Source organism: Sycon ciliatum, chromosome 2 (genome assembly GCF_964019385.1).
Source record: "Sycon ciliatum chromosome 2, ocSycCili1.1, whole genome shotgun sequence".
Taxonomy (NCBI): Eukaryota; Metazoa; Porifera; class Calcarea; order Leucosolenida; family Sycettidae; genus Sycon; species Sycon ciliatum.
Window position 1 is genome coordinate 18,352,810 of NC_088644.1, and position 18,351 is coordinate 18,371,160.

The following is an 18,351-nucleotide window of genomic DNA, read 5'->3' on the forward strand; positions in this document are numbered from 1 at the left end:
TGAAAAGCCCCAAATTGTGAGATAGGTTATTTTCCAGCTTTCACGTCAGGCGAAATAGCACGTCATCGTACATTTGAGATCAGCGGGAAGAAGATGACGACGTCCACTAATTTAGTATCTGTGCACACGAATCTGCTGTGTGTGTGACTCTGTGTGTCAGTTATGATATCATCTTCTGTGGTTCCATGCCTAGCATGTACGTCTGAACCATCCTGCAAAGTTTGAATGACGTAGGTTGAGCGATCGCTCCGCGAAATATACTTTTTGAAATTCTCTTCATAGTATATCTTCCACCATTGAAATTTCGAATTTCTTCAAAAAAAGTGCTGAGAGGGGTGGCTTGCAACCTCGATATGGCTTGTTCCAGGTATGCTTTGGAGCCATCTTCTGTTGAAGTAGTGGCGGGGATCTGCCCTGCAACTGCTACAACAAAAAATGATTCGATCTGAGAAAGGGTGAGACCGCGAATCTCGGTTGAATATTGAGTATTTCAAGCCTTTTCACGACGAAGATGGAGTTCTTTTTGGAGATGGACGTCCCGGCAAAGGACATGGTGTCCGACGTCTGGCGTCTGGTGAAGCCAGGGATCATTTGTCCAGTCAGGTCGGCAGCCTAACCGTCGGTAAGCTTGTGTTTGGATCCCGTTCTGCTCGATGTGGTAGATCACAAACAATTTGATATCGCACAAATTGATCTCAGCATCGTGCGTACGGTATTTTATATTCAGAAAATCCCAAAGTGTCTCTGTATGGCCGTCCTATGCCACGGGAAACTCCAATCAGGCTCCTATGTCCTCTGCCTTCATGATTGAATGTCCACTTCGTTTGAACAACGAACACAACAATCGAGGACGGCCTTGCAAAGAAAAATACAGCTATACTGGAGCTGAAAAAAAGAAGAAAAAAACGTGTTCAGGATGAGACTCGAGTACACGCATACTCTCCCAGCAGGTGAAACGCAAATTTTTGTGAAAAATGCGTGACGCCGACTGACCAGTAATTTCGCCTGACGGCAGCCTTGGGCGAGTTATTTAGAGTGATGTGGCTCTTTTTCTTGGTGCACTTGTCTATGATCAGCTACACAAGGAGATGAGGATTGTCATTGTCTGTTTTTGAGCTGCGAACGGGCAGAAAGGGGAGAAAATGTCGGATTTTGACCATTTGTGCTGACCTTTGAATTTCAATGTACATCTCTATAACATGACCCAGCTGTGATGTCAGTGGTCGCATTGATTTGATTTTTGGTTTGCTTGGAGGGCGCTGGCACCCACATTCAGTGATCCAGAAAATTTGGCACTGCTGTGAATAGTTTAGTCGCAAAGTGAAGATTCACGGGTAAAAAGCCCCAGTTTGTGAGATAGGTTATTTTTCAGCTTTCAGCAGCCCTGGGCGAGTTCTTTAGAGAAATGTGGCTCTTTTCCTTGGTACACTTGTCTATATCCAGCTACACAAGGAGATGAGGATGGTCATTGTCGTTTTCTGAGCTATTAACGGGCAGAAAGGTGAGAACATGTCGGATATTGACCATTTGTGCTGACCTTTCAATTTCAATGTACCTCTCTATAACATGACCCAGCTGCATTGTCAGTGGTCGCATTGATTTGATTTTTGGTTTGCTTGGAGAGCGCTGGCACCCACATTCAGTGACCCAGAACATTTGGCACTGCTGTGGATAATTTAGTCGCAAAGTGAAGATTCACGGGTAAAAAGCCCCAAACTGTCAGAAAGGTTATTTTTCAGCTTTCAGCAGCCCTGGGCGAGTTCTTTAGAGAAATGTGGCTCTTTTTCTTGGTGCACTTTTCTATGTCCAGCTACAGAAGGAGATGAGGATGGTCATTGTCTGTTTCTGAGCTGCGAACGGGCAGAAAGGTGAGAAAATGTCGGATATTGACCATTTTTGCTGACCTTTGAATTTCAATGCACCTCTCTATAACATGACCCAGCTGCGTTGTCAATGGTCGCGTTTATTTGATTTTTGGTTTGCTTGGAGGGCGCTTGCATCCACATTCATTGACCCCGAAAATTTGGCACTGCTGTTAATATTTTCGTCGCAAAGTGAAGATTCACGGGTAAAAAGCCCCAATTTGTGAGATAGGGTTATTTTTCAGCTTGCAGCAGCCCTGCGCGAGTTCTTTAGAGAAATGTGGCTCTTTTTCTTGGTGCGCTTGTCTGTGTCCAGCTACACAAGGTGTTGTGTATGCAAGTTAGTCATTATATATCTACTACACCGTTTGCTACTGACTGCGCATGCTCGCATATGGTTGTTGTTGTTACTTTACCTGACCAAGAGGAATGTCTTACAAATGCTAGTGTTTGTGTGTGTCAGTAAGAATGCATGAGTGTAATGGAATGTTAGTCCGCAAGGGGACATAACAATTTGGCGACGAAGATAAAAGACGAAGATGTCGCGATCGAAGCTTGAAATATTTGAAAAAGGTGATTTTCGGGAGTATGTAGAGAGACTCACGTTTTATTTTATCGCCAACAGTATTGGACAAGTCGCAGCTGGGGCAACCGCGGACCAGGAGAGAGCGGCGGACACGCAAAAGGCAGCTGTCCTGATCAGTCAACTCTCTGCTGAGAACTACTCGATTCTGAAGAGTCTTTGCCTGCCGGACAAACCAGCGCAGAAAACGTTTGAGGAACTCGGAGAATTGCTTTCAGAGCACTTCAAGCCTAATGTCAGTGTGTTGGCGGCGACTCATAGATTCCAGAGGATTTGTCAAAAGGATGGAGAGTCAGCAACACAGTATGCAGCTAGACTAAAGCAAGCAGCCATGGACTGTAAGTTTCAGGCGTATTTGGACAGGGCACTCCGAGACCAGTTTGTCAGTGGGTTGAAGTCGATGAGTGTTACGAAGGAGATATTGTCGAAAGCAAAGGAGACCTCAAGTTTGGCGGACATTGTGACGATGGCATCAGCCTATGAAACTGCATCGAGAGAGTCGGAACAATTGACGGCGCAGTCCGTCCACGCCGTTCGTTCGCGCCATTCGACGAGCAAGCCAACTCCAACTTTCAAGTCGCACGACAAGAAATGTTTTCGGTGTGACAAGGCTGGTCACAAACCGGAAGAGTGCCGCTTCAAGAGTGTGAAGTGTCACGCGTGTGGTACGGTGGGTCACATCGAGAGAGCTTGCCGCAAGAAGAAGTCTGGACAAACCGTCCATCACATCGCGGAAGAAATTGGTGAGTTCGTTCCATGTGCTAGTAAACCCGATGTCACCATGTATAGTGTAAATGCAATGGGGCGACTACCGTACACTGTGTCATTAGATGTAATGGGTACCACTATCCAAATGGAGATTGATACAGGAAGTGCTGTCACGATTCTCAGCAGCGCAGATTTCTTGCAATGCAATGGTGTGCTGAGTAACCTGATGGAATCCAGTATCAACCTTGTGTCCTACTCTGGAGATGTGATTAATTGTCTCGGGGAAGCGGAAATGGAGTTCCGAATGGGCACACAATTGCACACACTATTGGTGAGGGTTACAAATGGAAACCGTCCATCTATTCTGGGCAGAGATGCAATGGCTTTGTTCAAACTCCCCTGGAAATCAATTTTCGAAGTGCACCAGGTCGAAAAGTCTGGCGCTAAATTCATTGAGAAATACCCAGGGTTGTTCGACACCTCAGAAGTGGGAAAGGTGAAAGGCGTGCAGGTGAAATTGCATGTGTCTGATGAGAGCCCTGTTTACCGAAAGGCAAGGCCGGTACCACTGTCAATTCGGGAGAGCTATGTTGAGGCTCTGAATAAATTGGAAGCAGATGGTATAATCGAGAAAGTCACGCATTCAGAATGGGCCTCCCCTACTGTCACGGTAGAGAAATCAGGAGGTGGGTTGAGAATCTGTGGTGACTACAGTGGCACTATCAATCTGCATTCTAAATGCGAGCAATACCCGCTACCCACTCTTGAGGAGCTATTGCACAAATTGGGCCCGGGGTCTAAATTCACGAAGCTGGATTTGTCGCAAGCCTACCACCAGCTAGAGATAGCACCTGAATGTCGGAAGTACACCACGATCAATACCATGCAGGGGTTGTATCAGTACAAACGACTCCCTTTTGGTTTTCACAGCGCCGTATCTATTTTCCAACGGGTAATGGAAGAAACCCTTAGCGATTTGCCAGGATGCGGGGGCTACATCGACGATGTGTTGTGTACTGGTCGTGATGAGGAGATCCATGAGAAAAATGTGGATCAAGTGCTATCTTGCCTAAATGAGAAAGGATTCAAGCTCAATCCTAAGAAGTTCAGCTACATGGCGGATAAGCTAACGTACCTCGGTCATCAGGTAACCGCGCAGGGAATCGCACCCTCGCCTGATCGAGTGAATGCCTTGAAAGTCGCAAAGCCGCCTAACAACGTGAATGAATTGTACTCTTTTCTGGGTGCGGCCAATTCTCAACGGAAATTTGTACCTCGGTTCGCAGAGATTGCTGCACCACTGTACAACCTGCTCAGGAAAGAAATGAAATGGCAATGGAGCAAGGCAGAGGAAGATGCATTCCAGGCCTTGAAAGATGCAATGTGTGAGCATACGCTATTAGCACACTACGATGTCAAGAAGCCAGTCACACTCCAGGTGGACGCTTCTCCAATGGGTCTAGGTGCCGTACTATTGCAAAGGCAAAAGAATGGTGATGTTTTGCCGGTTGCTTACGTGTCAAGGAAATTGACACCGGCTGAATCGCGTTATGCACAAATCGAACGGGAAGCCGTAGCTGTGGTTTTCGGTGTTACGAAGTTCCAGAAATACTTGCTAGGGCGCCACTTCACGCTTCAAACCGACCATCAACCACTATTGAAGTTACTGGGAAACAACGAACCAGTTCCTACACTTGCATCAGCTCGCATCAAGAAATGGGCACTAATGCTAGCTGGCTATGATTATGAGATCAAGTATTTGCCAGGCAAGGAAAATGTCTACGCGGATTTCCTGTCTAGGCAACCATGTGAGAATATCAGTCCGTCTGCAGAGGAAATGGTTACGGTTCGTGTCTTGCTAGTGGAGGAAGATACGATAATCAAAGCAGACGTAGTGAAATCGGAAACAGCTCGTGACCCTGAGCTATCTAAGGTGCTCTACTATGTAGTGAATGGTTGGCCTAGCTCAGTACCCCAATCGTTTCGGTCTTACCACAATAAGAGGGATGAGCTGTCTGCGGAAGATGGTATCCTATTGTGGGGACAACGAGTTGTCATACCCAAATCACTAAGAATGGTATTGCTACGTGATTTGCACACGGAGCACTTTGGCATGGTCAAAACCAAGCAAATGGCACGACGGTACTTATGGTGGCCAAATGTGGATCAAGAGATTGAAATGTTAGTCAAGGCATGTGCTCAATGCCAAGAAAGTGCGAAATGTCCACCTGCCAAGTCGGGAACCTGGTCATGGCCAAACGGTCCATGGAAACGGGTGCATATCGACTTTGCAGGACCATTCATGGGCAAGATGTTCCTGGTTGTGGTGGATGCATACACAAAGTATCTGGATGTAATTGCAATGTCTAATGCCACGTCTGCAACCACTATTGCGGCTCTGCGGCACGTGTTCTCTGTGTTTGGTCTGCCGGAGCATCTTGTTTCAGATAATGGAACCCAATTCACGAGCGAGGAATTCAAGGCTTTCCTCCGTGCCAACGACATTGTGCACACCCTGACGGCTCCAGGCCATCCGGCTACGAATGGACTTGCTGAGCGCTATGTGGGTGTGTTTAAGCAGAAGTTGAAGGAAATGGGTGCAACGAGCGAACCGCTGCAAGCTCGGCTCGACAGGTTTCTGCTAACGTACCGCACGACACCCAACCATGCCGGCAGAACACCTGCGGAGATGATGTTTGGACGCCAGCCACGCACGCGGCTCAGTGCTCTGCGTCCCTCGCAGGTACGTCAACAAGCAAAGGCTTATGAGGACGGCAATCGCGTCAAGCCAGCGTTCACAGAGAGTGACTCTGTGTTTGCGCTGAATTTCGGCAAAGGTAATCGTTGGGTCCCGGGACGAATTGTGCGTGTCCTCAGTGACTACAACTATGAAGTACAAGTGGGTGATGTGTTGTGGAAGCGTCACCGAGATCAGTTGCGTCTACGGTCAGTTCCGGCAAGCTTGAGTGCATCGCTGCCAGAACCACTGTTGGATATAATCGATCAGACGTCACCGTCACCAGTGCTGTCAGACGTAGGAGAGTCGTCACGGGCCAGTGATTTTCCGGCTAGCGTCTCGCCACAGTCTGCTACTGTACAAGTTGAGGCGGATCCTCCTTGTGAGCAGTCGGCTCCTGAAGTTGGTTTACCACAGGTCGAGAATACTCCCTGTGAAACCACTGTTAGACGTTCGTCTCGGCGTAGTGTTCGTCCGGATAGACTGATTGAACAGTTTTGAGCCGTTCCCTGATATGTCATTGCTGGACTGTTTAGCGAACTAGTAATTATTACCATGTACAATAGTGTGCAAGATCCTTGGTATTGCTAATATTGACTGGCGGATTCCTGCATCAGATTATGTTATTGTAGTGCTGTGTCAAAGTTTAAGAATTCACGTACGGTGGATTGATGAACTTATTTTATGTGTTGCTTCAACGATTTTGAGGTATTTAATTGTGGTAGAATATTCCCTGGAACATTCTTGAAAGGGGGCAGTTGTTGTGTATGCAAGTTAGTCATTATATATCTACTACACCGTTTGCTACTGACTGCGCATGCTCGCATATGGTTGTTGTTGTTACTTTACCTGACCAAGAGGAATGTCTTACAAATGCTAGTGTTTGTGTGTGTCAGTAAGAATGCATGAGTGTAATGGAATGTTAGTCCGCAAGGGGACATAACACAAGGAGATTAGGATGGTCATTGTCTTTTTGTGAGCTGCGAACGGGCAGAAAGGTGAGAAAATGTCGGATTTTGACCATTTGTGCTGACCTTTGAATTTCAATGTACATCTCTGTTACTTTTCCTCAGCGCCCAGGTCAACACACTTTCGTCAACACCGGGTTTCCGCACACAATCGAATCACAGTTCAGTTTTACTCCACTCCGGAGAACACAATTTTTCAGACCCATGGAACATAGTAAAATCACAACAGCTACAAACTTGTAGAATCTAGAGCACAGGTCCAACACAACAAGAACCAAAACATTACCACGCGGCCAGCAACAAGTTACATGCGAACAACAACTCACAGAACCAAAGGCACATGCTTCCAAAACCAATACACACTCCGGCCCGGCCGGCCCGTGTCGCATATGCCAGCGATACATGCATAAAAGGAAGTACAGTGAGAAGGAAGTAACGCAGGTCACATGAAAGTGCGTAGCATTCCCACGTGTAAGCTAACACGCACTACAAATCACGTTCACAGGCACAGGGCCTTAGGGGACAACTACAAACTGTGCACTACGCACACATTCAAATACAGCTGTAGACACGCACTGCATAAATCTACAAGTACTCGTACAAACTGTCCAGGTCAGCGACACCTGCAGCATCTGCTGGAACAATGGCACAAGGGAGTACTAAGAGTAAGAAAACGTAACATTCCCTCCCTCATGAGCGAATGTGGGAAAACTGAGCGAATCTAATGCCTATACGCTATTGGGCAAAACCGTAACTTGATACACGGCATTAACAACGGCGAGCATGCCAGTTAATGTCACTCATTGAGATCACTTAGCCGGACTTCGGCAGAGGCTGGGAGAGTCACCTTGACTGCCGACGGTTCCACATCTAGGGGCACCAAGCGGTGGACGCTGCGCTTGTACACCTTCCCTTTGACCTTCACGTCCACTACGCGCACCTTCCCGTCCTTTCCAGGATACGTAGCGACCACTCGACCAAGCGGCCACTGAGTCCTTGGGAGCGATTCGTCCAGCATCATTAGGATTTTGCCGACTGTAACCGATGCACTATCACGGTGCCACTTCGTCTCCAAATTGGCTCGAGCAACAATCTCGCGGAGCCACCTCTTCCAAATGCGCTTCATCAGATCCTGAAGCAACTGCCAGCGACGATGCAGACCCCCCTTCGGGGTTGCTTCCAACGCTGTTGCAACTCTCGAATGGCCAACCAAGAAATGCAAAGGCGTTAGCGGCTCCAGGTCTTCACTTTCCTCCGAAAGCGTTGTCAATGGCCACGAGTTGATGAGAGCCTCGGCCTGCACCAATACTGTCTGGAGCTCTTCTTCAGTTAAATCAGCCTTGTACAGCACAGTCTGGAGAACTTGCTTCATGGGGCGCACGATCCGTTCGAACACGCCGCCGAAATGAGGAGAACGAGGCGGATTGAATTTCCACTCAATCCCTTGGCCTGCATACTCCGATGTGAGGTCGGCATGGTCAAGCTGGGCGACTGCCTCCCTCAGCTCTCGCTCTGTCGCAACAAAATTGCTTCCATTATCAGTAAGCAACATCTCGGGTGTGCCGCGACGCTTGCAGAATCGCGTCAGGGCCATCTTGAAGCCAGTCGTGTCGAGAGAGGTAACCAGCTCCAAGTGACACGCTCGAGATTGCAGACACGTGAACACTGCCACATACCTCTTCTCTTGTGTACGTCCTCGACCTCTCTTCACTAGAAATGGTCCGGCGAAGTCCACAGCGGTGCGGGCGAATGCCAGAAGTGGTCCTTGCGTGCGGAGGTCTGGGAGAGAGGACCCATCCTGGTAGTGGCTGGTTTGCGCCACACCTTCTGACATCCCACGCAGTGGTGCCGATGTGACTTCACCATTTGCTTGCCCTTCACAAGCCAGTAGTGATCGGCGAGATTGGACAGGATGTGATTCGTGCCAATGCTGTGTCGGCATCGCTCATCCTCTCTCCGAATGATCAGTTCTGTCACTCGGTGTCGAGGTGGGAGAATAATTGGCGATCGAAACTCAGATGCCAAGTGGTAAGCCGTACGCAGTTTCCCACTAACTCTTAATACGGGGTATCCACTCTGTTCGTCGATGCGCGGTTGCAACTTGAGAAGAGGGGCACTGCTTGGCAACTCCTTCCCTTTTCTCAGCGTGCTCGTCACTTCACCATAGCTCTCATCTTGCGCACGCATGATCCAATAGTGCTCCGCTCTTTCAAACTCAGCTGGTGAGAGCTCGGGCACGGCAACCTCCTTGCTGTTCTTGATTGCAATCTTCACACGGGCGTCGCTGAGCGTTAGCTGTGGCAGTCGGCTCTTGCGGCGATTGTGTATGGCACGCATGCACCAAGCCGTGACCCGCACAAGACGGCTCCACGAGGAATAGTTGTTTGGACTTAGCCGCAACGGTGGTGACATCATTGCCGTCATCGTGATTTCAGGAGTCTTGAGCATTTGTGGTAGCTCCTTCGGCACAGCTATCCTGCGATCTGGCCATTCGCTCTGTTGCTGTGCCAGAAACGTTGGTCCATGCCACCACCTGCTCTCCTCTGCCAGCTGTGTGACTGTCATCCCACGGGTGGGGAGATCAGCTGGATTTCTGACTCCGGGAACATGACGCCAGTTCCGTGCCATAGACTGCTGTTGGATCTCCGATATCCGGTTGCCGGCTTCCAGCTTGAACTTTCGGCTGGGTGATCGAATCCAATATTGGACATTCATGGAATCGCTCCAGTAGTGGCTGTCGGCTGCTCTCACACCAAGAGCTTCGCTAACGTACGTCCCAAGACGCACACCCAGGACCGCTCCCTGCAGCTCTAGCATCGGAATGGATCGACGCTTGATCGGTGCTGGTCTTGCCTTGGCCATCACCAGGGTAACCTTCGCTGTACCATCTGGTCGCTCTGCTCGGACGTATGACGCAGCGGCGTAGGCCCGTTCTGATGCGTCGGTGAACGTGTGCACACTCAGACCCATCGACGTTGTGCTATCTTGAAAACAGCGATCAATGCGTAGCTGTGTTAGCTTAGGCATCTCAGCAAACCATTCTTGCCAAGCTACCGCCGTCTCTTCAGGCAGTGGGTCGTCCCAGCCGAGCCCCGCAAGACATAGTTCCTGGAACAACAACTTGCTCCTGATGGTGAATGGTGCTAGTTGCCCTCTGGGGTCAAACAGTGATGCCATGCGACTGAGGACGGTGCGCTTCGTGCACGCAGCGGATGTGGGTTCCTGATAGTGAAACGTGAAATAATCTTCGCTGACCATCCACGTTACGCCCAGTGCCTTTTGTGAGGGCTGTCCAGACGACTCTTGTGCCGTTATGGACTTAGACGTGGCCGGCGCGCGGTGCTCCGGTGGAATTGATTCCATCACTGCTTCACTGTTGCTCAACCACTTCCGGAGATGGAAGCCGCCTTTCTTCAGGAGGTCTTGTAGCTGAGACCGAAGACGCATTGCTTTCTGGTCGTCAGGCAAGGACTTCAACATGTCGTCGACGTAGAATCCCTTGCGAACTGTGTCACTGACTGCCGGGTCGTAGTTCGCTCCGAAACGCTCGGCCGTCTCCAGCAAAGCTCTGCCTGCTAGGTATGGCGATGCACGGATGCCAAACGCCAACCTGGTGAACTCATAGGCCTTGACTCCGTCCCCGGTCTTCCAAAGAAATCGGTGATATCTGCGATCCTCAGGCTGTAGTGATACCTGAAGGAACATCTCCGACACATCAGCAATCAGTGCCACAGGGTGCATGCAGAACCGGATCAGTACTGTGACGAGGTCATTTTGCAGTCGTGGCCCAGCGTACATGTGTTCATTGATGGACGTGCCGTTGAAGCGAGCTGCAGCATCAAACACAACACGGACCTTAGTTGTAGCCTTGTCTTCGCGGACTACTGCGAAGTGCGGCAGAAACCATTGCTCACGGCCACATTGCTGGACTTGATCAGATGTCAGCTCCTGAATGTACGCCTTCTGTAGGTACTCCTCCAGCACCTTTGCATAGCGAATCAGAACGGTTGGTCTTCTCTCTAGAGACCTCAGTAGCGAACGCAGCCGATCCTCGGCCTGCACTCGGTTGCTCGTGATCTGAGGACGCGCTCCATTCTGCCAGGGAATACCGACAACGAATCGACCATCTGCGTACACTAGCTGCTGTCGAGTCATTTCCTCAGCATGGCGTTCGTCAGGTGACAGGTAGCTCTCAGCAGACGGTTGCATGCCGACCGCTTCCAAGTCCCAGAAGTTACGGACAAGCGAGTCGAGGCCTGTCTGTGTTAGTTCCAGGGCATGATGGGTGTGCTGGACAGAGCTGTCTTGTATGGCTGAACCGAAACAGACCCATCCCAAGGGTGTGCGCCTTGCAATGGGCTCACCTGCCTTGCCAATCCGTTCTTCCTGTGCACTGTGCAGTGCTGCTGAATTTAGCCCGATTAGGATGTCGATGGCGCGTTGATTGCTTGCAGCAGGGATATCAATGTCTGCTAGATGTGGCCACTGGTGACGCAGACGGCTCCAATCAGCAACGTGCACGTCGCTTGTGATCTTTGGCAGCACATATGCCTCAACTTCTGATATCTCTTGGCTGTCATATTGATGAAGGGACAGAGACACCACCTCTCGCTCGCCTGAGAGAACTTGACCGCCTAGCACACCAACAGGCACTGGCTTGCGCTCTCCTCGCAGCCGTAGTCGGTGTGCAAGCCTCTCTGTGACAAAGCTGCATGTTGATCCAGAGTCAAGAAGGACGTTGGCTGTGGCAGTCACTGTTCCATTTGCAACCCTCACCGGTATCGTCATGAATGAGGTCAAGCCGGCCTCATCGTCATTGGCTGGCTGGGATTCGCTGTTCACATGGTGGCTAGCCTCTTTTCGCGTTGGTGGTGATGGTGTTAAACTGCCTTGTCGTTCACGGTGCAGTAAATGATGATGCTTGCCTTGACACTCTCGGCACACCGCTGCCATGCAGTCTCGTGCCCAGTGCCCATCTCCCAGGCAGTTGACGCATAGCCGTAGGTTCCGGATCGTGTCATTTCTCTTTTGCACGGGCAGACTCTTGAATTCGCCACAATCTGCAATATGGTGTGCACCCTCGCACTTACCACAGGCATGGCTGTTGTCTGCATGTTGTCTTTGCTCTGAGGCAGCTTGCTCTTTTCTGGAGTTGCTGCGGCTGCTAGAAGCGACCAAGTTACGTTTCGGCCCAGGCTGTGACGAGTCGCTTGATCGTGGAGTCCCAGGACTGGAGATAAACGTGCGCTCCCTGACTCCATATTGCCTGCTGGGCAACGGCCGATTACTCTTGTTTTGGTGCTCCTTGGGCTGCAGTGATACTGGTGGGCGGTCTCCCAGGCCAATTCGCTCCTCAACACGCATCTGCTTCTGGACGTGTGTTATTAGGAATTGCGAGAATGCCTGTATGTCACAGCTGGAATCATCATAACGATCGAAGTAGCGTGCCAGGAGCCGTCGAGGAATCTTCCGGGTTAGCGCCAGGTATAACTCTCTGCCTGGCTGCACCTGGACTGCTTCCATGTTAAGCAGGGTATTGCGGAGCCGAATGGCGAACTTTTTCAGCTGGCTGACGTCACGCTCATTGGTCAAGACTGGCCACTCCATGAGCTCTCTTTCCTGGTTGTTCAGCTCTCGGTCTTGGCCACCGTACCAGCGTTCCAACTCGGCCATGATTGCTTTATATGCGCCAGGTCCATCCAAGACATCAGCAATCAGCTCCTCTGCAGAACCATCAGCAAGGGCCTCCCTCAGATGCGCAAGCTTGTGGTTCTCCGACATCGCGTAACTGTCGTCAATCAGCCGAAGGAAACGCTGCCGCCACTTCAGGTAGCTTTTCACCTTCCCATCAAACTTGGGCAGCTCTAACGCCTTCAGGTGACTGGTAACAGCATAAGGCGAGTTCCATGGCATGAATCCAGGCGATGCCATCTGGTGTCCAGGCAGTGCCAGCTGAGGTCCAGGCAACAGTGTTTGCTTCGCTGGTTGGAACGGCACTGCTCCAGGGTTGAGTGAGAGTGTCTCCGTCATGGCACTGCACAGTGAAGCTGCTTGCTCGGCTTTGTCCTTGTTCTTCTGTCGTTTTTCCGATTTTTTCTTCTTCTGAGTCATCAGTCTTCTCGGTGCAGCGGGGCTTGGCTGGGCCTGTCCACTTGCTTCCAGCAGCATTGGACGCACGGCGCTACCAAGCACATGGACTTGCTGCAGCTGCTGCTGCCGTAGCGGCTGTGACGGCGGCTGCTGCTGCTGCTGTGACGGCGGCTGCTGCTGCTGCTGTGACGGCGGCTGCTCCTGCATATGTACTGGCTGGGTAGTGCAGGCAGCTCCGCCTCTGGACGCAACTCCTGCGTTGGCCAGAGCACGTGTACCAACACGCCTGGACGCAGGCCCATAGTGACTAACAGTACTACTATCAGTGTGGCTGTTATCACTTTCACCACTACTGGCGTTAGTTGTAGTTCCAGTAGTTGTAGAGTCACCAGCAGTGTCACTACTTGAGGCGCTACTGGATGACACATAGTGGTCTGACTCTTCAGACACACCGTCAACGACGTCCGGGACATTCTGCGATAGCTGAGCAGCTGCTGTTCCTGCTACCAGTGTATTCACATTTTCAACACTGGGGCGCGCGAGTGGTAACGGAGGATCAGTCGTAAACCTACTACCGGTAACTGCACTGTCCGACTCCGCTCGTGGTGGCATACAAGATCGCAGAGTCGCACTTGCGCCGTCACGACTTCGTTGGAAGACCACGTCCCCGTCCGAAGCAATTTCTCTACGAGGCGACGGGCTAGCTCCTGCCGCCGACTCGTGCGCAGATTCTTCTTCGGAACGAGCTTGCTCCAAGGCTTGCCGTTTCTGCAGGACAGCTAACTTACTCTGCAGAACTTGTTCCTGCAGTGCAGCAATCTCTTCTGCCACTCGCACCTCGGCCTCTGCCCTTTTTCTGGCCACTCGAGCTCTCTCCAATTCTACGAGTTCAGTGCTCCCAGGACTGGCACGAGTACTCGAGCGCTCACTTCCAGAAAATCCATATCGCCTGGGTTCCTTTCCTTTCGTCGATCTGTGGCTGATACGCCGCTCCTCACTCATGGCGACGACTCTCAGCAACCACGGAAAGGCAAAAGGATCCCGTCGGAGGTGCCAGTTTATGTTACTTTTCCTCAGCGCCCAGGTCAACACACTTTCGTCAACACCGGGTTTCCGCACACAATCGAATCACAGTTCAGTTTTACTCCACTCCGGAGAACACAATTTTTCAGACCCATGGAACATAGTAAAATCACAACAGCTACAAACTTGTAGAATCTAGAGCACAGGTCCAACACAACAAGAACCAAAACATTACCACGCGGCCAGCAACAAGTTACATGCGAACAACAACTCACAGAACCAAAGGCACATGCTTCCAAAACCAATACACACTCCGGCCCGGCCGGCCCGTGTCGCATATGCCAGCGATACATGCATAAAAGGAAGTACAGTGAGAAGGAAGTAACGCAGGTCACATGAAAGTGCGTAGCATTCCCACGTGTAAGCTAACACGCACTACAAATCACGTTCACAGGCACAGGGCCTTAGGGGACAACTACAAACTGTGCACTACGCACACATTCAAATACAGCTGTAGACACGCACTGCATAAATCTACAAGTACTCGTACAAACTGTCCAGGTCAGCGACACCTGCAGCATCTGCTGGAACAATGGCACAAGGGAGTACTAAGAGTAAGAAAACGTAACAATCTCTATAACATGACCCAGCTGTGATGTCAGTGGTCGCATTGATTTGATTTTTGGTTTGCTTGGAGGGCGCTGGCACCCACATTCAGTGACCCAGAAAATTTGGCACTGCTGTGAATAGTTTAGTCGCAAAGTGAAGATTCACGGGTAAAAAGCCCCAATTTGTGAGATAGGTTATTTTTCAGCTTTCAGCAGCCCTGGGCGAGTCCTTTAGAGAAATGTGGCTCTTTTCCTTGGTACACTTGTCTATATCCAGCTACACAAGGAGATGAGGAAGGTCATTGTCTGTTACTGAGCTATTAACGGGCAGAAAGGTGAGAAAATGTCGGATATTGACCATTTGTGCTGACCTTTGAATTTCAATGTACCTCTCTATAACATGACCCAGCTGCATTGTCAGTGGTCGCATTTATTTGATTTTTGGTTTGCTTGGAGGGCGCTGGCACCCACATTCAGTGACCCAGAACATTTGGCACTGCTGTGGATAATTTAGTCGCAAAGTGAAGATTCACGGGTAAAAAGCCCCAAACTGTCAGAAAGGTTATTTTTCAGCTTTCAGCAGCCCTGGGCGAGTTCTTTAGAGAAATGTGGCTCTTTTTCTTGGTGCACTTTTCTATGTCCAGCTACAGAAGGAGATGAGGATGGTCATTGTCTGTTTCTGAGCTGCGAACGGGCAGAAAGGTGAGAAAATGTCGGATATTGACCATTTTTGCAGACCTTTGAATTTCAATGCACCTCTCTATAACATGACCCAGCTGCATTGTCAGTGGTCGCATTGATTTGATTTTTGGTTTGGTTGGAGGGCGCTGGCACCCACATTCAGTGACCCAGAAAATTTGGCACTGCTGTGAATAGTTTAGTCGCAAAGTGAAGATTCACGGGTAAAAAGCCCCAAACTGTCAGGTTATTTTTCAGCTTTCAGCAGCCTTGGGCGAGTTCTTCAGAGAAATGTGGCTCTTTTTCTTGGTGCACTTGTCTATGTCCAGCTACACAAGGAGATGAGGATGGTCATTGTCTGTTCCCTAACCTGCGAACGGGCAGAAAGGTGAGAAAATGTCGGATTTTGACCATTTGTGCTGACCTTTGAATTTCAATGCACCTCTCTATAACGTGACCCAGCTGTAATATCAGTGTTCGCATTGATTTGATTTTTGGTTTGCTTGGAGGGCGCTGGCACCCACATTCAGTGACCAAGAAAATTTGGCACTGCTGTGAATAGTTTAGTCGCAAAGTGAAGATTCACGGGTAAAAAGCCCCAAACTGTGAGATAGGTTATTTTTCAGCTTTCAGCAGCCTTGGGCGAGTTCTTTAGAGAAATGTGGCTCTTTTTCTTGGTGCACTTGTCTATGTCCAGCTACAGAAGGAGATGAGGATGGTCATTGTCTGTTTCTGAGCTGCGAACGGGCAGAAAGGTGAGAAAATGTCGGATTTTGACCATTTGTGCTGACCTTTGAATTTCAATGCACCTCTCTATAACATGACCCAGCTGCATTGTCAGTGGTCGCATTGATTTGATTTTTGGTTTGCTTGGAGGGCGCTGGCACCCACATTCAGTGACCCAGAAAATTTGGCACTGCTGTGAATAGTTTAGTCGCAAACTGAAGATTCACGGGTAAAAAGCCCCAAACTGTGAGATAGTTTATTTTTCAGCTTTCAGCAGCCCTGGGCGAGTTCTTCAGTGAAATGTGGCTCTTTTTATTGGTGCACTTGTCTATATCCATCTACACAAGGAGATGAGGATGGTCAATGTCTGTTACTGAGCTATTAACGGGCGGAAAGGTGAGAAAATGTCGGATTTTGAACATTTGTGCTGACCTTTGAATTTCAATGTACCTCTCTATAACATGACCCAGCTGTAATGTCAGTGTTCGCATTGATTTGATTTTTGGTTTGCTTGGAGGGTGCTGGCACCCACATTCAGTGACCCAGAAAATTTGGCACTGCTGTGAATAGTTTAGTCGCAAAGTGAAGATTCACGGGTAAAAAGCCTCAAACTGTCAGAAAGGTTATTTTTCAGCTTTCAGCAGCCCTGGGCGAGTTCTTCAGAGAAATGTGGCTCTTTTTCTTGGTGCACTTGTCTATATCCATCTACAGAAGGAGATGAGGATGGTCATTGTCTGTTACTGAGCTATTAACGGGCGGAAAGGTGAGAAAATGTGGGATTTTGACCATTTGTGCTGACCTTTGAATTTCAATGTACCTCTCTATAACATGACCCAGCTGTAATATCAGTGGTCGCATTGATTTGATTTTTGGTTTGCTTGGAGGGCGCTGGCACCCACATTCATTGACCCAGAAAATTTGGCACTGCTGTGAATAGTTTAGTCACAAAGTGAAGATTCACGGGTAAAGAGCCCCAAACTGTCAGAAAGGTTATTTTTCAGCTTTCAGCAGCCCTGGGCGAGTTCTTCAGAGAAATGTGGCTCTTTTTCTTGGTGCACTTGTCTATGTCCAGCTACACAAGGAGATGAGGATGTTCATAGTCATTTTTTGAGCTGCGAACGGGCAGAAAGGTGAGAAAATGTCGGATTTTGACCATTTGTGCTGACCTTTGAATTTCAATGTACCTCTCTATAACATGACCCAGCTGCGTAGTCAATGGTCGCATTGATTTGATTTTTGGTTTGGTTTGAGGACGCTGGCACCCACATTTGAGCCCCAGCCAACAGAAACCTGAACATGTGTAATTTTTTCAAAAAATATTTTTTCGCTCTAAATTGATTCTACACTATTAATCATTCAAGTTATCAAGTTTGGTGACAATCTGATGAGCGAAAGCATGGAAAATAGAGTTTGAAGTCACACAGGTCAAGATTCGGTACAGTTGGCGCAGCATCCATGCCCAGTAACTCCATGCAAGTTGATCCTACAGTTTCTGATTGTGATGTGGAACAGGTACATGTAAGTAAATAGAATGCAAGTCAGGCTTGCCCTCTTGGTGCTGCAGGCATGAGTAGTTCAGAAGTGTGACGATATTCCGTATACACCTTCTTTACAACACCAGAGTGCAAAACGATGATTGGTGGCTGGCCTTCCAAATTGTGTTCAGGGACCTTTGTGCTGGCAGTTTGAGCGTTGTCCCAAAGCTTGCCATACTGATAGATGTACTGACCAATACCACTGACATCCACTCCCTTGCACACTTTCACTCAGACCATGATTTCAGCATAATTGTATTTCAATGATATGAGCGAATATTCGCGTTTTGTAGCACGTGAAGATGTTGCCCCAAAGCGTTCAGCTGGTTTGACTTTTTAGGGATCGCCTTTCTCAGCACAGGCAGCAGCCAGCTTGGCGTCGTCTGGCAAGGTAGAGTACTGATAATACTACGCTCTGTTTTGCGCCGTGAGAAGCCCTCCATCAGTGTCTGCAACATCATTGTTGTCGATGTAGAAAATACGGATCGCTGAGTGGGTCGACATTCAGCTTCTCCTCGCAGTCGCTATTACTCCAGCACTGACTATCGTCGCCATCAGTATCCAGTGTCGATTTTATGAGGGCTCTTCATTGCTATGCATATGAGACTTGCCACTGCTGGACAAACTCAGCGAGGTCGCCACCAAAGAAATAATTCCGATCGCGAAATAACTTTCAGCGCCGCTTCGTACAGGGAGTCTCATGCTGACAACTCTGGACCTAGTCCTTGTCGCGACACCTGTCGCCATCGCTGTGTCTAAACTCAACCTCCGTGTGACGAGCTCTCACCTAGCGCTAAAATCAATTGACCAGAGACATTTGAAGACACTTGAAA

The 18,351-nt window shown here is 49.3% G+C and overlaps 2 protein-coding genes across 2 annotated transcripts; one reads left to right on the forward strand and one right to left on the reverse strand.

The window, feature by feature from the left end:
* The first annotated feature begins 2,401 nt into the window (after positions 1-2,401).
* LOC135810422 (uncharacterized protein K02A2.6-like) lies at positions 2,402-6,391 on the forward strand. The gene has a single exon (XM_065323915.1). It carries the CDS (start codon positions 2,402-2,404, stop codon positions 6,389-6,391), a length of 3,990 nt encoding a protein of 1,329 aa, XP_065179987.1.
* A 2,177-nt stretch (positions 6,392-8,568) lies between these two features.
* Positions 8,569-13,950, reverse strand: LOC135810423 (uncharacterized). Its single transcript, XM_065323916.1, has one exon. It carries the CDS (start codon positions 13,948-13,950, stop codon positions 8,569-8,571), a length of 5,382 nt encoding a protein of 1,793 aa, XP_065179988.1.
* Positions 13,951-18,351: the final 4,401 nt, after the last annotated feature.

Excerpts from the sequence above, each read along its gene's own strand:
- LOC135810423 (XM_065323916.1), bottom strand. The coding sequence starts at position 13,950 with ATGAGTGAGGAGCGGCGTATCAGCCACAGATCGACGAAAGGAAAGGAA.
- LOC135810422 (XM_065323915.1), top strand. The coding sequence starts at position 2,402 with ATGTCGCGATCGAAGCTTGAAATATTTGAAAAAGGTGATTTTCGGGAG.